The 25,579-nt window shown below is 41.3% G+C and overlaps 1 protein-coding gene across 1 annotated transcript in view; it reads left to right on the plus strand.

Annotated features, from left to right (window-relative positions):
• The window catches only part of arhgap19 (Rho GTPase activating protein 19), a 53,922-nt gene extending 39,360 nt beyond the window's left edge, over positions 1-14,562 (plus strand). The window contains exons 9-12 of the mRNA XM_084318603.1: positions 1,944-2,051; positions 3,487-3,600; positions 8,661-8,762; positions 14,376-14,562. Coding sequence (XP_084174729.1) covers positions 1,944-2,051; positions 3,487-3,600; positions 8,661-8,762; positions 14,376-14,432 — 381 coding nt within the window. The 3' untranslated portion in view covers positions 14,433-14,562. The remainder of the gene's footprint in view (positions 1-1,943; positions 2,052-3,486; positions 3,601-8,660; positions 8,763-14,375) is intronic.
• The last annotated feature ends 11,017 nt before the right edge of the window (positions 14,563-25,579 follow it).

Below are 25,579 nucleotides of genomic sequence, written 5' to 3' on the forward strand. Positions count from 1 at the left end.
TACTGTGACGAGCCGCTGGTGTTCAGGCTTGACACGGTTCAAAACAAACAAATTAAAATGTCCACACAAGCACAATTTCAATAAATAAAAGATATTTATTGAATAGAAGCACAACAGTCCGATGGGCAATTAGAGTAGTCTGATAACAGTCCAGGGTCAAAACACGTATCAGGCTCTCGTACAAAAGGAATGTTCAATACTCAGGGTTTGTCCTCCGGTCCAGGGTCAGTTTCACAAGGGGGTATCTCAGCCAGTCTAGTAAGGCTGAGCCCGAATGTTCGAATGTTCTGGACACAGACCACAACACTCTGTGTCCAGTTAGCCAAGCAGACCACCACACTCTGTGTCCAGTTAGCCAAGCAGACCACAACACTCTGTGTCCAGTTAGCCAAGCAGACCACAACACTCTGTGTCCAGTTAGCCAAGCAGACCACCACACTCTGTGTCCAGTTAGCCAAGCAGACCACAACACTCTGTGTCCAGTTAGCCAAGCAGACCACAACACTGTGTGTCCAGTTAGCCAAGCAGACCACAACACTGTGTGTCCAGTTAGCCAAGCAGACCACCACACTCTGTGTCCAGTTAGCCAAGCAGACCACAACACTGTGTGTCCAGTTAGCCAAGCAGACCACCACACTCTGTGTCCAGTTAGCCAAGCAGACCACAACACTGTGTGTCCAGTTAGCCAAGCAGACCACCACACTCTGTGTCCAGTTAGCCAAGCAGACCACCACACTCTGTCTGTGTCCAGTTAGCCAAGCAGACCACCACACTCTGTGTCCAGTTAGCCAAGCAGACCACAACACTGTGTCCAGTTAGCCAAGCAGACCACCACACTCTGTGTCCAGTTAGCCAAGCAGACCACAAGACTCTGTGTCCAGTTAGCCAAGCAGACCACAACACTCTGTGTCCAGTTAGCCAAGCAGACCACCACACTCTGTGTCCAGTTAGCCAAGCAGACCACCACACTCTGTGTCTAGTTAGCCAAGCAGACCACAACACTCTGTGTCCAGTTAGCCAAGCAGACCACCACACTCTGTGTCCAGTTAGCCAAGCAGACCACCACACTCTGTGTCCAGTTAGCCAAGCAGACCACCACACTCTGTGTCCAGTTAGCCAAGCAGACCACAACACTGTGTGTCCAGTTAGCCAAGCAGACCACCACACTCTGTGTCCAGTTAGCCAAGCAGACCACAACACTCTGTGTCCAGTTAGCCAAGCAGACCACAACACTGTGTGTCCAGTTAGCCAAGCAGACCACCACACTCTGTGTCCAGTTAGCCAAGCAGACCACAACACTCTGTCTGTGTCCAGTTAGCCAAGCAGACCACAACACTGTGTCCAGTTAGCCAAGCAGACCACAACACGCTGTCTGTGTCCAGTTAGCCAAGCAGACCACCACACTCTGTGTCCAGTTAGCCAAGCAGACCACCACACTCTGTGTCCAGTTAGCCAAGCAGACCACCACACTGTGTGTCCAGTTAGCCAAGCAGACCACAACACTCTGTGTCCAGTTAGCCAAGCAGACCACAACACTGTGTGTCCAGTTAGCCAAGCAGACCACCACACTCTGTGTCCAGTTAGCCAAGCAGACCACAACACTGTGTCCAGTTAGCCAAGCAGACCACAACACTGTGTGTCCAGTTAGCCAAGCAGACCACCACACTCTGTGTCCAGTTAGCCAAGCAGACCACAACACTCTGTCTGTGTCCAGTTAGCCAAGCAGACCACCACACTCTGTGTCCAGTTAGCCAAGCAGACCACAACACTCTGTCTGTGTCCAGTTAGCCAAGCAGACCACAACACTCTGTCTGTGTCCAGTTAGCCAAGCAGACCACCACACTCTGTGTCCAGTTAGCCAAGCAGACCACAACAGTAGTTTACTGTATATTGTCTACTGTTGGTTTGACAAGGCTGTAGCTGACTCCTCTCACTGTGTCCAGTTGGCCAAGCAGACCACCACAGGCCCCCCCAGCGAGGAGCTCCATCAGACCCCCCCCGACCCCAGCAAGAAGCATTCGCGTTCACGCTCCTTTGGTGCGCTCATCAAGGTAAGGCAACATCCCCATATTTAACCTTTATTGTCTATCTGTGTTATCGTATTGTGTTTTTAAATATATATATATTTAGGGTTCACACAAGGTCCTTAACACTTTCAGCGCCACGCTTAATCCCCATCCCTGCCGCTAGAAGGCCAGCTTAAGCCCGGAGCCTATTTTCTGAAAATCCGCCTAAAATACATACCTAAGTAAATGGAATATTGCTCCACTTCTACAAGGTCCATTTGCATATTCTTGGTACCTAGGGACATCTATGGATCTCAGTGAATGTATTCCCAGTGTCAGAAATATTGTGTCCTATCATCTAGCGAAGGGGATTGTTTTTTGGTGAGGATATGAGACCTCCTACATTACCATTATACCACTGGACCAGAGCATGTGAGCGGCGCGGAGTGGCCGAGAAATCCGCTCTTTGCTCTGGATGGCTTAGTTCCGTTCTCATTTGCTCATGTTGGCCCCCCCCCCAAGCCGCTCTCCGCTCGCTCAGCGCTCACCTTCATTTGCGCATCAAGCGATGTTGCTAAATAGTTCCCGAGGTGATTTAAAGATGGCGGATTTCTGTTTTGACTTAGCACTGCAGGATGTGTAGTGACTAGTGACGCGTTCACCCTTCTGATTGGTTGAAAATGGCGTTCATGTTTGAACTACATCGCCACCTATTGCTTTGGCATTGTACTACATGTATATTACATCAGTTTAAACCACTGTGTGATCGTGTGCACTGAGTGGCTGGGAGCGGCCCATTTTAAAGCCCACTCCGCGCTCACTTCAAAATCCACCCGCTCACATGCTCTGCACTGGACCAAATGTATACATGAAGCAGGTCATTGGGGTTATCAGTATAATGTATATAGGGTTGCATGATACACCGATATTAGAAAGGTATCGCAATACCCAGCTGTAAAAAAACGATTCAATACTCTATTTTATTAGTATCGATACTGATGCGTCTTTTTGAGTGGATGATCATCAGTGTCGACTGAGAGCATAGGGAAAATAGTCACAGACATCCCCAAATGTCTTATTACGTAATCTAATAATAATATATTCTAGGGATGTCCGATATTATCGGCCTACCGATATTATCGGCCGATATCTGCATTCAAATGTGATATCGGTTGATATCGGTATCGGAAATTAAGAGTTGGACAATATCGGTATATCGGTATCGGTAAAAAAGCCAATATCTAGCATCCCTAATATATTCCATTACTTAACCCCGATATTTCAGGTTTTTGCCGTGGTATCGTTTAAGAATCGGTATCGTGGTACTTAGGCTGGTATCGGTATCAAAGTCAAAATGTTGCTATCGTGACAACACTAAATGTATAATACAGTATTAATAAGAACATTCTCTACATATGGTGTCTTTATGGTTGTTAGATGTTGGGATAGGATGGCCTCATCTGCCTGTGTTTCTTACTAGCGTAAAACCCGCGGAGAGCAGCTCACCGTGGAGAGGAGGGTCTGTCATGTCTCACCAGACACCGTCACCACGACAAAAGGAAAACTTGGCAAGGAAAATGTCACCCTGAAGGCGGTGAGCCACCCTATAACTCCTCAGAAAATTTTGTTGTTTACATGTTGCAGGCATGCATCCCCTCCCTACTTCCCATTTCCCCATGTATTGCACCGGATTGGATAAATGACATGCTGGTGCTCTAGAGTGACATCTAGTGGCGGAATGTTATCATCAAACACAGGAACTAGAATATGTTGTAGAACAAGTCTCCTTCTCTTTTACCATCAAACATAGGAGAACTATATGTTATAGAACAAGTCTCCTTCTCTTTTACCATCAAACATAGGAGAACTATATGTTATAGAACAAGTCTCTTTCTCTTTTACCATCAAACATAGGAACTATATGTTATAGAACAAGTCTCTTTCTCTTTTATCATCAAACACTGGAACTACAATATGTTATAGAACAGCACCTTTGAATGTGGGAGAAACGTCTGGGTAGAATGTGGTTCCAGGGTCTCTGCTAAACAGCAGAATGTGGTACCAGGGTGTCTGCTAAACAGCAGAATGTGGTACCAGGGTGTCTGCTAAACAGCAGAATGTGGTACCAGGGTCTCTGCTAAACAGCAGAATGTGGTACCAGGGTCTCTGCTAAACAGCAGAATGTGGTACCAGGGTGTCTGCTAAACAGCAGAATGTGGTACCAGGGTGTCTGCTAAACAGTAGAATGTGGTACCAGGGTCTCTGCTAAACAGTAGAATGTGGTTCCAGGGTCTCTGCTAAACAGCTGGGGGGCAGAATGTGGTACCAGGGTCTCTGCTAAACAGCTGGGGGGCAGAATGTGGTACCAGGGTCTCTGCTAAACAGCTGGGGGGCAGAATGTGGTACCAGGGCTGAACAATTTGGGAAAGAATATGTAATTACGATTATTTTGATAGATATTGCAATCGCAATATAATTCATAATATTGGAGGGAATGATCGTTTTTGTGTCGTTATTCTCATTTTCATTGAAAAACATAAAAATTTGTGTGATATTCACAGAGGTATGTACCAAATATAGATAAGATATGTACTAGGCCAGGACGTCTCTGCAACACCACAATACTTAATTCAGAATTGTTTATTGATACACATTTAGCCTGGCTGTAACAAATACTGTGCCTCCTAAAATGTGGATATTGCAATAATAATAATAATAATAGATTCAATTTGTACCGCACTTTATATTCGTGAGAATCTCAGAGTGCTACAGGAGATATAGACAAAAAGTTAAATGAATAAAACAATTTAAATGAATAAAAACAATTAAAATGAATAAAACAACCAATGGAAATGGAAGAACATAAAAGTAAAATAAAATGATAATAAAATGAATAGAAGTAAAAATAAAAGTAAAAAGATTCAGGCAAAAGCCTTGTTAAAAAGAAATGTTTTAGGCCCCTTTTAACACTTTCTCTGCCACGCTTATATCCATCAATGTTTGATCACTGCCAGCACTGTAAGTCTATGGAGATGTTCACCTTCTTTGCAGGGCTATAACTTTTTAAATTGTATTGCTAAATTGACATTACTATGGCCCATTCAACATCGATTATCTATCGTTCAGGATGTAGGAACGTTTTACTTTTCATTCACACATTCATGCGAAAATACCGTCTAGAGTATAAATATGTTTTTATCGTTTTCTGCAGTATTTCCCAGAACGTGAGATATAGGCATAAATGCATATATTAGATTATCAAATGCCGTTTGATACCGATCGACGCTATATTAAAAATGTCAACTGTACATGGTCCTAAACGTTATGACTGATCATGCGCGGGTGAAGGGGGGGGGGGGGGGGGGGTCGTTTATAATTCCGTGATCGTCGTTAAATGCTTCATGTAGTATGGGTGATATATAGATCAGAGCAGTTTGTATGGATAATAATCTTCAAAAACGCTGAAACTCACGGCAGCTTCCTCTTAGCGATGGGGGATGATACTGGAGCAAACGGATCCCAGTTATGTGATGGGGATCGAGGTGATCCATTTCCGGTTTGTATAATACTAATATACGCCCAAATCATGTGGATTATTGAGTTATGGCAATGATCCATATCCACGGTGTGTCCCGAGACGATAAACGAGTGGCCGGACGAATTTAGGGGACGGGCCGAGCTCCAACGAGCATATCCGGTTTGGCAACTCGCAGATCAGCCACCAGGTGGCAGTATTGAAGCGTTGCAGAGTTGTTTGGGCTCAGACGGCATCTGACAAGGCTCCGTGAGTGAAATATGAATATCATGGCGAAAATATGAAATATGATCAGAATAACGTTGTACGCCGTGATCTGGCAGAATTCGCATGAACTTGAAACACGTCGTAAGCCGTTTCCGGCGGAGAAAGTGTTAAAAGCCTCGACGGATTGTGGTGCTCTCAGGTGGATGGGGAGAGCATTCCATAGTCTGGGTGCGGCAGATCAGAAGGCTCGATCGCCCATGGTGTGCAGCTTAGTCCTGGGGGCTTTGAGGAGGTAGGCTGTGCCGGAGCGGAGGGAGCGTGAGGAGGACTGGGGTGTGAGGAGTTCCTTGAGGTAGGCAGGGGCACCACCGTGTACGCACTGGTGAGTGAGGAGGGATACCTTGTACTCAGGGACCGAAACTAAAGCCCGCCGCCCGCCAGGGGCGCTCAGTTTTTACCTTTGGCGCTTGACACTTAGAGGGCTGCCCGCCGTGTGGCGTGTAAACAATCAAGTTCATAACGATACTCTTATTTTGAAAATCTGTGCGTGTCTCATTTCCGCCCCAAGCGCATCTCCAGTCATAATATCGATGGCTCCGGCAGTTAGCAACATTAGGTTCGTATGATACTCTTATTTTGAAAAAAAAACGTGGCAACGAGTCATATCCGCCCAGCCCTGCAGCGGGATACTATTGGCTAAGGGCCTCTGCTCACAGTGCTCGTGTCAACACAGACTAGAGGCAGTCTGCTCTAGTCTAGAAGAGCGGACCTCCATGAGCTACCGTTACTGTTTAAACAATGACCCAGTCAACTATTCACTTTTAGTTTAATACATGACGAGGCATTGTCTAACGGTATCTAGCTGGCTAGCTACTGATAGCTGCTGATATCAACAAATGCTCCAGCAATAGTTGACTTGAGTGCATAATACCTCCGTTCCCTCGTTAGCTAGCTCACGTTAGCTAGCTCACATTAGCTAGCTCACGTTAGATCTATCTGTCCCAGTAAACTAAATTGTCTTAACGTTATCTACCGGGCTAGCAGTAGCTACAGATAGCTCCTGATATCAATGTCTTATAACATTGATTGAATGCGTATTCTAGCTGAGGGCATGTTGAATGTGATTTGACAAAAGAACCGTAACGTTATACCAATAGGGTCCAGCTGCATCGCCGGAGAATCCTTGCATGCTGAATGTAGGGTCTAGCTGAATATAGGGTCTAGCTGCAGGGCCGGAGAATCCTTGCTGGAGCTGGAGGCTACTCAAGTATACACACAGACAGTGGAGCTGTTTGCAGATAGCGAGCATTTTGACTTATTGCATGGTGGCGATGTCTCGCAGATAATACAACTACAAGTATGATTATATAATATATATTTTATTTAAAAAAAAAATTATATAAAATATATATATATATATTTTTTAATCAAAAAAAAATAAGGATACTACTACTACTAAATGATTCAACAAGCCCATCCCTAGCCTCCTGTGACCTTTTAGATGATTTACATATTCATCACATAATTGTGTTCCGCTTAGCCAGGTACAGACTGTCACACTAACTGACCTGACTGCAGCTACAGACCGTCACACTGACCTGACTGCAGCTACAGACCGTCACACTAACTGACCTGACTGCAGCTACAGACCGTCACACTGACCTGACTGCAGCTACAGACCGTCACACTAACTGACCTGACTGCAGCTACAGACCGTCACACTAACTGACCTGACTGCAGCTACAGACCGTCACACTAACTGACCTGACTGCAGCTACAGACCGTCACACTAACTGACCTGACTGCAGCTACAGACCGTCACACTAACTGACCTGACTGCAGCTACAGACCGTCACACTAACTGACCTGACTGCAGCTACAGACGTCACACTAACTGACCTGACTGCAGCTACAGACGTCACACTAACTGACCTGACTGCAGCTACAGACGTCACACTGACCTGACTGCAGCTACAGACCGTCACACTAACTGACCTGACTGCAGCTACAGACGTCACACTGACCTGACTGCAGCTACAGACCGTCACACTAACTGACCTGACTGCAGCTACAGACGTCACACTGACCTGACTGCAGCTACAGACCGTCACACTAACTGACCTGACTGCAGCTACAGACCGTCACACTAACTGACCTGACTGCAGCTACAGACGTCACACTAACTGACCTGACTGCAGCTACAGACCGTCACACTAACTGACCTGACTGCAGCTACAGACCGTCACACTGACCTGACTGCAGCTACAGACCGTCACACTAACTGACCTGACTGCAGCTACAGACCGTCACACTAACTGACCTGACTGCAGCTACAGACCGTCACACTAACTGACCTGACTGCAGCTACAGACCGTCACACTAACTGACCTGACTGCAGCTACAGACCGTCACACTAACCTGACTGCAGCTACAGACCGTCACACTAACTGACCTGACTGCAGCTACAGACCGTCACACTAACTGACCTGACTGCAGCTACAGACCGTCACACTAACTGACCTGACTGCAGCTACAGACGTCACACTAACTGACCTGACTGCAGCTACAGACGTCACACTGACCTGACTGCAGCTACAGACCGTCACACTAACTGACCTGACTGCAGCTACAGACCGTCACACTAACTGACCTGACTGCAGCTACAGACCGTCACACTAACTGACTGCAGCTACAGACCGTCACACTAACTGACCTGACTGCAGCTACAGACCGTCACACTAACTGACTGCAGCTACAGACCGTCACACTGACCTGACTGCAGCTACAGAATCCATAACAACTTTTGTGTGTGTCTCTCTCTCTCTCTCTCTCTCTCTCTCTCTCTCTCTCTCTCTCTCTCTCTCTCTCTCTCTCTCTTTTCTTTCTTTCCATCCATCCATCCATCCATCTAGGTGAACAGTCCGTTGAATACCCCAGTCTTAGGGAAGGCAGGTCTGGTGGTGAAGACCTCAGACCTGTGTCTCAGTCGCGGGACGGTCCTGAAGGTCTTCAAGGTAAGACATGTCTCTCTTTATCATCAAACACAGGAACTATAATATGTTATAGAACAGGTCTCTCTTTATCATCAAACACAGGAACTACAATATGTTATAGAACAGGTCTCTTTTACCATCAAACACAGGAACTACTATATGTTATAGAACAGGTCTCTCTTTTACCATCAAACACAGGAACTACAATATGTTATAGAACAGGTCTCTCTTTTATCATCAAACACAGGAACTATAATATGTTATAGAACAGGTCTCTCTTTTACCATCAAACACAGGAACTATAATATGTTATAGAACAGGTCTCTCTTTATCATCAAACACAGGAACTACAATATGTTATAGAACAGGTCTCTCTTTATCATCAAACACAGGAACTATAATATGTTATAGAACAGGTCTCTTTATCATCAAACACAGGACCTATAATATGTTATAGAACAGGTCTCTCTTTATCATCAAACACAGGAACTACAATATGTTATAGAACAGGTCTCTCTTTTACCATCAAACACATGAACTATAATATGTTATAGAACAGGTCTCTCTTTATCATCAAACACATGAACTATAATATGTTATAGAACAGGTATCTTTATCATCAAACACAGGAACTACAATATGTTATAGAACAAGTCTCTTTTACCATCAAACACAGGAACTATAATATGTTATAGAACAGGTCTCTCTTTTACCATCAAACACAGGAACTACAATATGTTATAGAACAGGTCTCTCTTTATCATCAAACACATGAACTATAATATGTTATAGAACAGGTATCTTTATCATCAAACACAGGAACTACAATATGTTATAGAACAAGTCTCTTTTACCATCAAACACAGGAACTATAATATGTTATAGAACAGGTCTCTCTTTATCATCAAACACAGGAACTACAATATGTTATAGAACAGGTCTCTTTATCATCAAACACAGGAACTACAATATGTTATAGAACAGGTCTCTCTTTTATCATCAAACACAGGAACTATAATATGTTATAGAACAGGTCTCTCTTTTACCATCAAACACAGGAATTATAATATGTTATAGAACAGGTCTCTCTTTATCATAAAACACAGGAACTACAATATGTTATAGAACAGGTCTCTCTTTATCATCAAACACAGGAACTATAATATGTTATAGAACAGGTATCTTTATCATCAAACACAGGAACTATAATATGTTATAGAACAGGTCTCTCTTTATCATCAAACACAGGAACTACAATATGTTATAGAACAGGTCTCTCTTTATCATCAAACACAGGAACTACTATATGTTATAGAACAGGTCTCTCTTTATCATCAAACACAGGAACTACAATATGTTATAGAACAGGTCTCTCTTTTATCATCAAACACAGGAACTATAATATGTTATAGAACGGGTCTCTTTATCATCAAACACAGGAACTACAATATGTTATAGAACAGGTCTCTCTTTATCATCAAACACAGGAACTATAATATGTTATAGAACAGGTCTCTCTTTATCATCAAACACAGGAACTATAATATGTTATAGAACAGGTCTCTCTTTTATCATCAAACACAGGAAATATAATATGTTATAGAACAGGTCTCTCTTTATCATCAAACACAGGAACTACAATATGTTATAGAACAGGTCTCTCTTTATCATCAAACACAGGAACTATAATATGTTATAGAACAGGTCTCTCTTTTACCATCAAACACAGGAACTACAATATGTTATAGAACAGGTCTCTCTTTTATCATCAAACACAGGAACTATAATATGTTATAGAACGGGTCTCTCTTTTACCATCAAACACAGGAACTACAATATGTTATAGAACAGGTCTCTCTTTTATCATCAAACACATGAACTATAATATGTTATAGAACAGGTCTCTCTTTATCATCAAACACAGGAACTACAATATGTTATAGAACAGGTCTCTCTTTATCATCAAACACAGGAACTACAATATGTTATAGATCAGGTCTCTCTTTTATCATCAAACACAGGAACTACAATATGTTATAGAACAGGTCTCTCTTTTATCATCAAACACAGGAACTATAATGTGTTATAGAACAAGTCTCTCTTTATCATCAAACACAGGAACTACTATATGTTATAGAACAGGTCTCTCTTTTATCATCAAACACAGGAACTATAATGTGTTATAGAACAAGTCTCTCTTTATCATCAAACACAGGAACTATAATATGTTATAGAACAGGTCTCTCTTTATCATCAAACACAGGAACTATAATATGTTATAGAACAGGTCTCTCTTTATCATCAAACACAGGAACTACAATATGTTATAGAACAGGTCTCTCTTTATCATCAAACACAGGAACTACAATATGTTATAGATCAGGTCTCTCTTTTATCATCAAACACAGGAACTACAATATGTTATAGAACAGGTCTCTCTTTTATCATCAAACACAGGAACTATAATGTGTTATAGAACAAGTCTCTCTTTATCATCAAACACAGGAACTACTATATGTTATAGAACAGGTCTCTTTTATCATCAAACACAGGAACTATAATGTGTTATAGAACAAGTCTCTCTTTATCATCAAACACAGGAACTATAATATGTTATAGAACAGGTCTCTCTTTATCATCAAACACAGGAACTATATTATGTTATAGAACAGGTCTCTCTTTACCATCAAACACAGGAACTACAATATGTTATAGAACAGGTATTTCTTTATCATCAAACATAGGAACTATAATATGTTATAGAACAGGTCTCTCTTTATCATCAAACACAGGAACTATAATATGTTATAGAACAGGTATCTCTTTATCATCAAACACAGGAACTACAATATGTTATAGAACAGGTCTCTCTTTATCATCAAACACAGGAACTACAATATGTTATAGAACAGGTCTCTTTATCATCAAACACAGGAACTATAATATGTTATAGAACAGGTCTCTCTTTTATCATCAAATACAGGAACTACTATATGTTATAGAACAGGTCTCTCTTTATCATCAAACACAGGAACTACAATATGTTATAGAACAGGTCTCTCTTTTATCATCAAACACAGGAACTATAATATGTTATAGAACAGGTCTCTCTTTTACCATCAAACACAGGAACTACAATATGTTATAGAACAGATCTCTCTTTTATCATCAAACACATGAACTATAATATGTTATAGAACAGGTCTCTCTTTATCATCAAACACAGGAACTACAATATGTTATAGAACGGGTCTCTCTTTATCATCAAACACAGGAACTATAATATGTTATAGAACAGGTCTCTCTTTATCATCAAACACAGGAACTATAATATGTTATAGAACAGGTCTCTCTTTATCATCAAACACAGGAACTACAATATGTTATAGAACAGGTCTCTCTTTATCATCAAACACAGGAACTATAATATGTTATAGATCAGGTCTCTCTTTATCATCAAACACAGGAACTACAATATGTTATAGAACAGGTCTCTTTATCATCAAACACAGGAACTACAATATGTTATAGAACAGGTCTCTCTTTATCATCAAACACAGGAACTACAATATGTTATAGAACAGGTCTCTCTTTATCATCAAACACAGGAACTATAATATGTTATAGATCAGGTCTCTCTTTATCATCAAACACAGGAACTACAATATGTTATAGATCAGGTCTCTCTTTATCATCAAACACAGGAACTACAATATGTTATAGAACAGGTCTCTTTATCATCAAACACAGGAACTATAATATGTTATAGAACAGGTCTCTTTATCATCAAACACAGGAACTATAATATGTTATAGAACAGGTCTCTCTTTATCATCAAACACAGGAACTACAATATGTTATAGAACAGGTCTCTCTTTTATCATCAAACACAGGAACTACAATATGTTATAGAACAGGTCTCTCTTTTATCATCAAACACAGGAACTATAATGTGTTATAGAACAAGTCTCTCTTTATCATCAAACACAGGAACTACTATATGTTATAGAACAGGTATCTTTATCATCAAACACAGGAACTACAATATGTTATAGAACAGGTCTCTCTTTATCATCAAACACAGGAACTACAATATGTTATAGAACAGGTATTTCTTTATCATCAAACATAGGAACTATAATATGTTATAGAACAGGTCTCTTTATCATCAAACACAGGAACTATAATATGTTATAGAACAGGTCTCTCTTTATCATCAAACACAGGAACTACAATATGTTATAGAACAAGTCTCTCTTTATCATCAAACACAGGAACTACAATATGTTATAGAACAGGTCTCTTTATCATCAAACACAGGAACTACAATATGTTATAGAACAGGTCTCTTTATCATCAAACACAGGAACTATAATATGTTATAGAACAGGTCTCTTTATCATCAAACACAGGAACTACAATATGTTATAGAACAGGTCTCTCTTTATCATCAAACACAGGAACTATAATATGTTATAGAGCAGGTCTCTTTATCATCAAACACAGGAACTATAATATGTTATAGAACAGGTCTCTCTTTATCATAAAACACAGGAACTACAATATGTTATAGATCAGGTCTCTTTATCATCAAACACAGGAACTATAATATGTTATAGAACAGGTCTCTTTATCATCAAACACAGGAACTATAATATGTTATAGAACAGGTCTCTCTTTATCATCAAACACAGGGACTATAATATGTTATAGAACAGGTCTCTCTTTATCATAAAACACAGGAACTACAATATGTTATAGAACAGGTCTCTCTTTTATCATCAAATACAGGAACTATAATATGTTATAGAACAGGTCTCTCTTTATCATCAAACACAGGAACTACAATATGTTATAGAACAGGTCTCTCTTTTATCATCAAATACAGGAACTATAATATGTTACAGAACACGTCTCTCTTTATCATCAAACACAGGAACTGCAATATGTTATAGAACAGGTCTCTCTTTTATCATCAAACACAGGAACTACAATATGTTATAGGAATGTAACCATTCATTGAATCAAATGATGGATCCTGACTGCCTCTTCTGTTGCTAGGTGAAGTCTTTCTCTCACTCCCCCCCCCCCCCCCCCCTCCTTGATTTTACACTTGTCGTATTACTTCAGACAAATGTAGGGATGTTCGATATTGGCTTTTTTAACCGATATTGTCCAACTCTTAATTTCCGATACCGATATCAACCGATACCGATATATGCAAGGCCCCCCCCCCCCCCCCCAAAAACTGAATAATTTCAGGTAATTAACATTACATATATCTTGTTGTGGAATTAACACAACGTTATGCATACTTTTGACAATTAATAAAATAAGAATTTGTTCTTACTTGCTTGCCTGGGTAAATAAAAATTAAATAAATGTTTAAAAAAAAATCAATAACGAATTTGAAAACCGATACCGATATTTTCCGATATTACATTTTAATGCCAATATCGGCCGATAATATCGGTAGGCCGATAATATCGGACATCCCTAGACAAATGTGAACGCTGCAATGCCATAAAACACAGCTGACACACTATTCCGATCGCCTGTTATCTTGCCTACCAAGATGTCTGCAATATGGATTTTAAAACTATTTTAAATGGATTTTAAAACTCTCTTTTCCAGGCCTCTCCTCCTGCATCCAGGGTGTTTTTCCCTCCTGCCCAGGAGATAACGGTGTAGAATCCTGGTAACTTGGACAAGCGGTCAGACTGGAGTCCCAAGCTGAAGCTCTGACGTCTGTCTCCACATCTAGGGTTGCACACGGCATGGATGACCCACCTCACAAGCACTGAAGTTTTAACTTCAACCCTTTCACCTGGTTCTCTGTGTTAGCATGGCAACAATCGCTAGCTAACCTACAGGCTAGCTAACCTACAGGCTAGCTAACCTACAGGCTAGCTAACCTACATGATAGGTAACCTACAGGCTAGGTAACCTACAGGCTAGCTAACCTACAGGCTAGGTAACCTGCTTGCTAGCTAACCTACAGGCTAGCTAACCTGCTTGCTAGCTAACCTACAGGCTAGGTAACCTGCAGGCTAGGTAGCGCTCAGGAATGGTACAGCTTGTGTTTTCAACACTTCCAGTCTGATCGCAAAACTCGCATACCACTGGGTCCGGACTGGACCTGGCAGTATTATCACTGTTTTACCCAACTTTATTGAACTGTGATTAACACGGCAGCGGATTCAGTCGGTTCTGCTCCACCAATGTTTTGAGCCAGTGTCGACAACTAAATTATACCATGTATCTTTTACTCCAGGCTTTCTGTGCAGGAAGCTGCTGCCCTCAGCTGTTTGGAGAATTGATATGACCTGCAATAATGCAGATTTGGTTGAATGCAAACTGCGGACAAAATCTGGGTACTTTATTTTAAATTGACATTAACCTATATGTGCATCTCAATAAATTAGAATATCGAGAAAAAGTTTATTTATTTCAGTAATTAAATTCAAAAAGTGAAAAGCATATATTATATAGATTCATTACACACACACACACAGTGAGATATTTCAAGCCATTTATTTCTTAAAATGTTCATGATTATGGCTTACAGCTAATGAAAACCCCAAATTCAGTATCTGAGAAAAAATTTATATTACATAATATAATAATAATTCATTTAATTTATAATTAAGACCATAAGACCAATACAACAAAAAAATATATATATATTACAGAAATGTCGGCCTACTGAAAATGATATGCACTTGGTCGCGGCTCCTTTTGCACGAATCACTGCGGCGTGGCGCGGAGGCGACCGATATATGTCCTCGATATTCTACTTCATTGAGACGCACACACCTGTACATGGAGTTTGTATAATGGGATGCTGTTCCATCATCCTGCTAGTGGGCATCACTTGACATCTGCGCTCCCCTCTGTTTCACGTGCGCGTCATCCCTGCGTGCGCTGTGTGCCGACCCCCCCTCCCCCCCCCCCCCCCCCCCCCCCCCCGCACCTGGGAGGAGGAGCCAGCACGTTCCCCCAGCTTAGCTTAGCACAATGAATGGAAGAGGACAGTGCCGGTTAGCCTTCGGGAGAGGTGTTAGTTGGACAATGCCCTAGGCTAACCGACACTGTCCGCTTCCATTCATTGTGCTAAGCTAGGCTAACGTGCAGCCAGATAGCTTTCTACTGAACGCACAGAGAGGAAACTGGTATCTATATTCTCGTCTCTCTCTGGAGAAGACGGTAAGCTAATTTCCCCCAAATGTTGGCGTGGTCCTTTTTAACGTGCAAAACATCAATGAACATATGGCGGCACACGCGGGTCGCCCCGGATGGCTCTGTAACCCGGGGCGTCCGGTGCGGCTGGCGGGCCGGTGCGTGCCGTTCAGAACTTCAGTACCTGTTCCACCAGCGCTCTCTTAGATGAGGCTGCTGTACGTCCTAGTGTAGTGTTTATTATTATAGTTATTATTATTATTATTATTATTATAGTGTATGTATATATGTTGTACAGTATTAATGAAAAAGCGCTGTCCTTGTCCGGAACTGGGATGCCAGGTTTTTTTTAGGTACAATACGTGGTAATGAACCTGCCCCAAAAATGTTTGAATTATGTAGCCTGTCATTAATATTCATATAACGGGTAATGATACTCATAGGCGTTGGTGAAACAAAGGCATGTAAGCTTTTATTTTTTTTACAAGTTGTGTTTGTTGTTGTCATTAATACACGACGAGTAGAATATGGATCAGTTTTCAATGATCCTGGAAGCAGGTAATAGATAGTTCTTTGGGGGTATACCACTAATGTTTAAAGCTGTGAATTAGCTCATACTTATACACCGTAGGAATGTTCAGTCTGTATTAGTGAACCGTCTCATTACCCAGAAATAAGAATTTGCCCTGCCCCCTGATGTGATGTCACGCTGACGTAGAGCCTCAATAGGGAGGTGTAGTCTGACGTCACTGTAGTTTCCCGCGAGGTCCACCTGTATAGGGATTTATCATTGGGAACATTTATTATCGGCTATTGTAACAATTCTGCCTCGTGAACATTGGCAAGCTTTCCATTTTTGCACAAAATCAGTTCCCTTCTATCACTAACATTATTGTTTAAGCATTTTTGGTTGAAATTAAGTTAGTTATATGGTTTTTAATTTGTCGTTAAAAAAGAACTACACTTACCAGTAGAACGACAGCCAGGAGTCTACGCTGTGGTGACAACAGTCAGCAGCGCCAGAGTGAGTGTAGTTCCTCAGTGAACGAAAACATAAACGTTATTATTTAGTAACTTTTTTTTTTTGATCCACTTTTTCTCCCATTTTCTATTTTTCTCCCATCCCAATTTCGTATCATCCAATTCAACCCTCCCCTGTCTCGAACGCTGTTTCTTGCCTCCCACAAGCCGGCTGCAATGTGGACTAAGTCATACATAGCACGAGTCCCCTCCGATACTCGAGGTAACAGCAGTCGCATCTTTTCACCTGCGCGGCACGATCTTTCAGCGTCAGGGGTCTGCGATTTGGAGGGGCGCCGCCCCCATCGCTTCCTGATTCTACTGCGCAGGCGCACCAACCGACCTGTAGGAGTCGCTGTCCACAACGCCCGATCCCCACCCATCAGTTTCCCACCCCCTAATACTGCCAATGTGTATTAGTACGGACGACCAGCTAAACTGAAAGCAATGTGGAGCGCTGGACTCGAACAGGCGAACCCAGCGTCTCCAGTATTCATGGTGAGCGCCTTGCCCACTGCACCACGTAGCCGCCCTTTATTTAGTTACTTTTACGATTAATTGCAAATTTTTTCACGCTGAGCTATAGATTGTGGATGAATACACACAGAAAGGTACACCATGCCAATGTTCACGCTTTATTTGTTTTAAAACGAGACGATTTAGAAATGGGTCCATTGGAAATACATGGTGATTTCTTTTTATTTTATTTTAAATTTTACCAGTGGGCGATGGCCACTAGATAATTTTTTTGGTACACATCAGGTAACTTAGAATGAGCAGAAGTTGGGGAGGAAAGAGGGGAGAAAGGGAAGGGTGGGAGGTGACAAAAAGAGAGGAGAGAAGAAGAAAACATAGAATATAAAATAAGAAATAAACATACAAACAAAAATAAGACTCAATAATAAAAACAAAGATAAAATAAAATTAAGACCCCCCCCCCTCCCCCCCCAAAAAAAATAAAAAATACATGGCGATTTCAAGGAGGGTGGACCGTGCGGGAAACGCCAATGACGTAACCACTACACCTCCCTATAGACCAGGAAGTAACCACTACACCTCCCTATAGACCAGGAAGTAACCACTACGCCTGTATACTTTCCGTAGCCGCATTTCTGGCACACGCTCTCTGATTGGCCGACTCAGTTTCTACACTGGTTAAGCTTAGGCAATCTTCGAAGTTGGTTAAGGTTAGAGTTTGTCTTAGAGCATGGCGATAGAACGCCAGGTAGTTTGCAGGCTGTTTGACGTGGAAATGGGCAAAGACACAGCTCGTCACACTATTGGGCGCACATGTCACATGACCAGAAACGTCTGCCAGAAATGCGGCTACGGAAAGTATAGACGCAACCACTACACCTCCCTATAGACCAGGAAGTAACCACTACACCTCCCTATAGACCAGGAAGTAACCACTATACCTCCCTATAGATCAGGAAGTATGCGGATGCGGAGCTAATGATGGAGCATCGCCGTCAGTTGTGTGATAGTAAAGGGCTAACCTTCTGTCGTGTGGCAGTGAAAGGGTTAAGCAATGATTTTACCCAGATTATTTGTTCATTGCCAACTTTCACTAAGTTTATTAATCTAGCTACTTTGGTTGATACATTAAGAGGCTTTCTGACTTTGGGAGACAGTTGGTCATGTCCCGAATACTGATCGGACTGTACACAAGGCTATACAATTGAACTTTTAGTTTAATTCTTATAATGACTGGCCTCTTTTACTGGTGTTTTTCTTATCTACCCTTTTTGGGAGAACAATTATTGAGCAATGCGGTATTTACTGTGAAAGTGTGTCCAGATTAGGAAACGCTGACCTAGGATCTGTGACTATAGGCCTTCTTTTATCATCTCAGTTCATTATTTTACGAAAAGGAAGACTGATCCTAGACCACCATCGTCCTGCTCCGAGATGCTTGATACCTCGGACTTAAGAACCATATGACTCCGCTTTGAGTTTTTCAGAGGAACAGTGTTTTCCACACTTTCGGCAAAGGACGCCGGGTCCGGGAATCGAACCCAGGTCGGCCGCTTCGCGTACATGGTGTGCTACTAGAGCGCCCCGTAACTTAATTTTCTATTTCCAGAGGTTAGTCTCCTCCCCACAGACAGCCTGGCGCCGCTTGGAAAAGACGGTACCGGTCGAGTACGTTCTGTGATGTACTGTTTACATTTTGTACAATCGTCGTTTCTGTAAATGAGGGAAAACCTCAGAAGCTTACGATTTTAAATAAAGGTTGAAATGTAAATGAAATATATATCGCATTCACACTCGGAACGTTCTTGACTTTACAACTACAACACATTCCAATCGGGGAGTCGTATGGTTCTTCAGTGCACCGGTTCAGTTGGGGACCATCGCTGTGGGCTTTCCCTGTATGTCTCATGTGAACCTTTTAAAAAAAAAAGTGAAATTTGACATTGCTAGTTTTGTCTGATACTCTGCATTTAGACGGCTAGCGACCACGTTGCCATGACTCTGCGGTCCGGCGTCCACTTTAAACCGATGGGTAGAATCAATGTCGCTCAGAAGTCGCTGTGGTTCGTTTACCGATCGTCTCAGATCTCTTTGCCGCCTGAGACTTTTTTCACTGTTTATTTTGTTCCTTTTTTATTTTCATTCGATTACTTGACGGTATTTGTTTTTTTTACAAAGGTGGTCAGAAAGCGTTTACATCGTTGAGGGTTTTTTAAATGAAAGTCGTAAGAGAAAGTTATTTGTGTGGAGTTGCTCGGGTGGAATAGAGCAGTGATCAATGCAGTCAAGTCCTCCTGACTCGTCTTCTCAAAGTATGCACTTCTTGCACACTAGTACGCATTGATTGGCACGCGCCTGTTGGGACAGAGGCAAAAGGCCATGTTAAAGGAACACGCCAACTTTTTGGGAAAAATGTATTAGGCTTAGTGTATTTTGTGACCGTTGGGAAGGCTACACTGGCACACCTACTTCCAGTGAATGACGCTAAGCTAGGCTAACGGAGCGGCTGTTCCCTAAGCCTAATGCATGCACAGAGAAGAAAATGGTATGCATCTGCTTGTCTAACTCCAGGGTAGATGGCAAATGAGCTAATTTCCCCAAAAGTTGGCGTGTTCCTTTAACACAGGGAGGATGCTGAGTAACTAGTGTTGAGTTGATGATTGGAAACCAGGGAAGGACACTGAGTGGTTTTGTTCAAAAACTCACCACATGGTGTCACTGTTTCACCTGCCAAAGTCTCTGATGGAGTTGACAAATTTACCAGTTCAACGGTCAAAATGTTTCGAATTTTTGCCGGCGTCTCAGTTTCCAGCCCTGATCTGTCCAGGTGTCTAAAGGCTGGATTACATCCTGCAGATGATCTGTCCAGGTGTCTAAAGGCTGGATTACATCCTGCAGATGGTCATCACCCGGGGTCAGAGCCTAGAGGAGGTGACATTGACTCAGCCGGCATGACTTGACTGAATTGATCTCTTGGCTCAAGACCAGAACGACATGGGATTGTTCTCCTGTTCTTCTGGACAGACTGTCAGAAAGTTGTGGAATGTGGTTAGATAGTGGGTTTGTGGGAAAGTGAGGAGAGGATGTGAAAAGCAAGGATGTGAGGCTGAGTATATGGACCCACCCTCTTGTTACTATATTTTATATACCCCCCCCCCTCATCTGTTACTGTTAGTATGTTACTCTCTGTATGCCTGCTTCATGTATGTACATGTAAAATACAACCTTGTAAAATAGACTCCTTGGCTTCACTGCTTGTGCTTCACATTAAAACCTAACCGTGTTTTTCTACAGTGTGAGCCCAGAGTGTTTCTGTGACGTCACGGTTGTCACGTGTACAAAATGACAAGTGGGTATATAAAATCTGGTAGAATTTCATGTAAGTCTCTGTTCCTTATTTTGGTCACAAGGGGGCGTAGTTGGATAGCGAAGAGAAACACATTTTCATTTATTTATCTATTCAGGAGTTGTAGGACAAGGTTAACTATCAGAATATAGTTAAATATAAGATCACTTTCATTCTAAATATAAGATATAGTTCATTCTAAATATAAGCTCACTTTCATTCTAAATATAAGATAGTTCATTCTAAATATAAGATATAGTTCATTCTAAATATAAGCTCACTTTCATTCTAAATATAAGATATAGTTCATTCTAAATATAAGATATATTTCATTCTAAATATAAGCTCACTTTAGGTTTAGGTTAGGTTTACTTTATTTGTTCAAGGTGGACAGTGTACATTAATAAAACATTTTACAAATGTAAATGCACCCAATTTTAGCCAAAAGGCTAATTTCCATTGGCAGTCCCCCTGCCAGAAGGTACAGGTTAAAATCCTTTGTAAAAAAACAAAAAAAAGGGTTCACAATAAAATCAAGATAAATACATTAGAATAAAAACACAACAAAAGCTCATAGACATAGTAGGGATACAGGTCACAATACAGTCATGGACACAAGGACAGAGCACATCATGACATATTAAGAGACCCAGACATAGACAGACGCACCATATCCACACACACATATACACATACAGACACCTCAGTGTTGACAGTTCTGGTTTTCAATGAGCCATTCCCTAACCCTGCACTTGAATGAATGGTATGATGTGGACACTAATTGTTTGAGGAATTGAGTTCCATTGGTGGGATGCTCTGTATGAGAAGACGGCCTGGCCAAATACACTTTTTTTGAAAGGGATTGTACAGTCCCCCCTTGCCACACCTCTAGTGTTCCTGGTGAGGCAGACTTGAGGTTGATGAAACCGGACAAAGGAGGAGGAGCCAATCCACACTTTATTTTAAAAACTAGACAGACGTTTTGATATAGAGTCAGGTTTTCCCAACTGAGTAGATTATATTTTTTTAGAATGTGACAATGATGGTACCTGAATGGTTTCTTGTCTAGAATTTGTATTGCTTGTTTGTAAAGTGATTGAAGTGGTTTCAGAATGGTGGAATGTGAATTGGACCAGGTTATCAAACAGTATGTGATGTTGGAAAGAACCATTGAATGAAAATATAGCTTTGCTGCCTCTGTTGAAAGGAAGTTTCTTATGTACCTGAAGTTTGATAGGCTGAACTTTACCTTATTGCAGACTTTTTTATGTGATTTTTGAAGCTAAGGTTTGGGTCTATGTGTAATCCTAAATACTTATATTCTGATACTACCTGTAATTTTGACCAGAGATGAAGATATCCTGCTCTGCAACTTCTCTGTGGCCCTTGGAGAAGAACATACAGACAGTCTTAGAGACATTCAATTGTAAACAGCTGTTCTTAAGCCAGGATGTGACATTCACCATGACATTAGACAATTTTGTTGCAACCTCTTCTGTGGTTTTACCGTGTGTAAAGATCACTATCATCAGCATACATCAGTACATCACATTGGCCACACACAGAAGGCAAATCGTTAATGTACATGCTGAACAGGATTGGACCCAAGACAGAGCCCTGCGGGACACCAGTTGACATACAGATGGCAGTAGATTTATGACTTTCATTCTAAATATAAGCTCACTTTCATTCTAAATATAAGATCACTTTCATTCTAAATATAAGATCACTTTCATCCTAAATAAGTTTTCTACTGGATGAAAATAGTGCGCTCCTTTCATTTAATTTCATCAGTACATAGTTCACTTAATATGCTCCACTTAATTCCATGGCCGAAAGGAACTGGAAGAAGAAATTTTTTATTGTACCTGCCCCTACACGCATACATTATACAATGGCATGCAAATGTCGTGATTCTGATTGGCTGAAACAGTCAAGTTAGACGTGGTTATTTCTCATAACACACGCTCGTGATCCCAGAACCCGCCCACAATCACTCTGCCAGTTCGAGTTTTTAGAAATGAAACCAGGATGGCGGACAATAATCTTTACGAATGGATGTGTTGATAGCGTCATAACGACTCATTCAAAAACTATTCTGTCACGTGGAATGTGTTAGTTGCTTACACAATGTTGGATTATGTAATTGGTTGGTCATGACTCATTGTGGAACAAAATATAAATCGCGGGAAGTCTGTTGTTAGATGCCATTCGTCAAAAGGACACTGTTAATAAAATTTTCAATCAATCAATCCAATAACACACGCTCACTTCACTGTTAGATGGCATGCTTTGAAGCAGCTCGGAGGTGCATTGATTGATTGATTGAAAAGTTTATTAACAGATTGCAGAATGGGTACAGTACAGTACAGCTCAATACATACAATTGTTAAGAGGATGCAGACCTGAGAAAGACTTTCGTCTTGTTTCCATCAGGGTCCCCCATTTTCAATTCATCATATGACACACATGACATACAGATAGACAGTACTGCTACATCTATACATTTATGACATACCAGATTTTCAAATACAGTACTGTTTGTGATACTAAAAAAATCCAGAAGAAGAGTATATACATTTGACATAGAAACTGTGCATTGGGGGAGGTTGGGTAGGTGGGGTGGGGCTGTACATTGGAGGTGGGGGGGGTAGGGGGGGGGGGACACTGTACATTGGAATACTGACATACATTTGACATGGAAACTGTACATTGGAGGAGGTTGGGTAGGTGGGGTGGGGTTGGGTGGGGCTGTACATTGGAATACTGACAAAGCATGCCATCTAAGAATGAAGTGAGCATGTGTTATTGGAATGATTGATTGATTGAAGATTTTATTAATGTCCGCCTTGTTTCGAACTGGTTATGCTTTGGCCCTTTTTTGAAGTCGGTTATGCTTAGAGTTTATCTTTAGAGCAGGGCGATAGACCACCAGCCCTGATTCCAAACTCTAAGCATAACCGACTTCGAAAGAGGGCCTAAGCATAACCAGTTGGAAACAAGGCGGACATTAATACAATTTTCAATCAATCAATCCAATAACACACGCTCACTTAAAACAGCGCACCTCTGAGCTGCTTCTATAGAAAGTAGGCTAAAAAAAAAGCCTCCTGTAGGGAGGCAAATTCTCTTCTTTTTTTTTAACCTACTTTTTCTGCGGATAGTTTTGTGAATAAATCTCCATTATGCTTCAATTAATGTGTTTATTGTATAGCAATAAGGTTGGATGAATTCGGCAATTGTATAAAGATGTAAGCACTGTATCTGTAATACAATTTTCAATCAATCATTCCAATAACACACGCTCACTTCATTCTTTGATGCAATGCCTTGAAACAGGGCTGCTTCTACACACGGAGGCAATGTCTTTTTTTTTTTTTAACTACTTTTTCTGCAGATTTTGTCAATAAATCTTCATTTAATGTGTTTATTGTTTTTTAAATAAATTCCTAATTTATGCAAATGACATGTCGTCAGCTTGTGACTGCAACTTGTTCGCGAACGACTCAGCCCTGCTGGTCTCTGACAAGAACAAGTTACAGGTTGAAAAAACCCTCAGCTCGGAACTCGGCAGAATCTGCACCTGGCTCGCTGATAACAAACTATCATTACACATGGGTAAAACAGAGTCCATTCTCTTCGGATCAAATAACAAACTCAGCAAGACCGACGGCTTCTCAGTTACAGTGGGTGACAATATTGTCACAAGGAAAGATGAAATTACCTACCTGGGTTCCATTCTAGAGGCAAATCTTTCCTGTGACAAAATGGCATCCAAGGTAATAAAAAAAGTCAACCAACGAACTAGATTCTTGTACCGGATCTCCTCTCCTTCAGGGTAAACAAGAATACCCTGACGACTCTGGCAGGAGCACTCATTCAAGGGTACTACGACTATGCTTGCACCTCATGGTACCAAAGCACCTCAAAGGCGCTAAAAACAAGATTACAATTTACAAACATCACAAAACAAACTGGTCAGACTACTGCTTGATCTGACTCCTAGAACCCACCTCACCCCTGCCCACTTTGACTACCTAGGATGGCTTAGAGTAGACGACAGAGTACATCAACTTGCAATGGGCCTGGTCTACAAGATACACTACACCACTAAGATACCCATGTACATGTCGAAATACTTCCCAAAGGTCAGTGAATACCACGCCCACAACACCAGAGGGAGTTCCACAAATCATGTGCAACCCAGATTTGGCACAAACAAGGGACTAAACACGTTTCGCAATTATGCCACAACAATGTGGAACGCCCTACCCACATGTGAATCCCTACCCACATTCAAAACTGCTCTTAAAGAGCACCTACGGGAGGCTGCATTTCTAAACTAGCCACTGTAAATGTCCAAACCCCCCCACCCCCTCCTAATATACAGTCTCCTCCCCATCATATGTATATATTTTCTGTTAGGATCTCTGGGTAACAGTACTGTATATTTGCATATCGTATATGTCACAAATGTAACAGTACTATATACCTGTATGTTGTGTATGTCATAAATGTCATTATGAATTGAAAATGGGGGACCCTGATGTAAATAAGACAAAAGTCTTTCTCTGGTCTGCATCCCCTAAACAATTGTGTGTATTGAGCCGTACTGTATTGTACCCATTCTGCAATCTGTTAATAAAGTCAATCAATACAGACCGATGTGGATAAATATATATACAGTAAGAAAAAAAAAATATATACACGCTATATACAGCATGGTTATATGCAGGTGTATATTTGGGTATATAGAAGGATTATGCAAGTATATTCAGACAGATATGTGTATATACATGCATGTATATATACTGTA

This window comes from Notolepis coatsorum (assembly GCF_963971535.1).
Source record: "Notolepis coatsorum genome assembly, chromosome: 7".
Lineage (NCBI taxonomy): Eukaryota > Metazoa > Chordata > Actinopteri > Aulopiformes > Paralepididae > Notolepis > Notolepis coatsorum.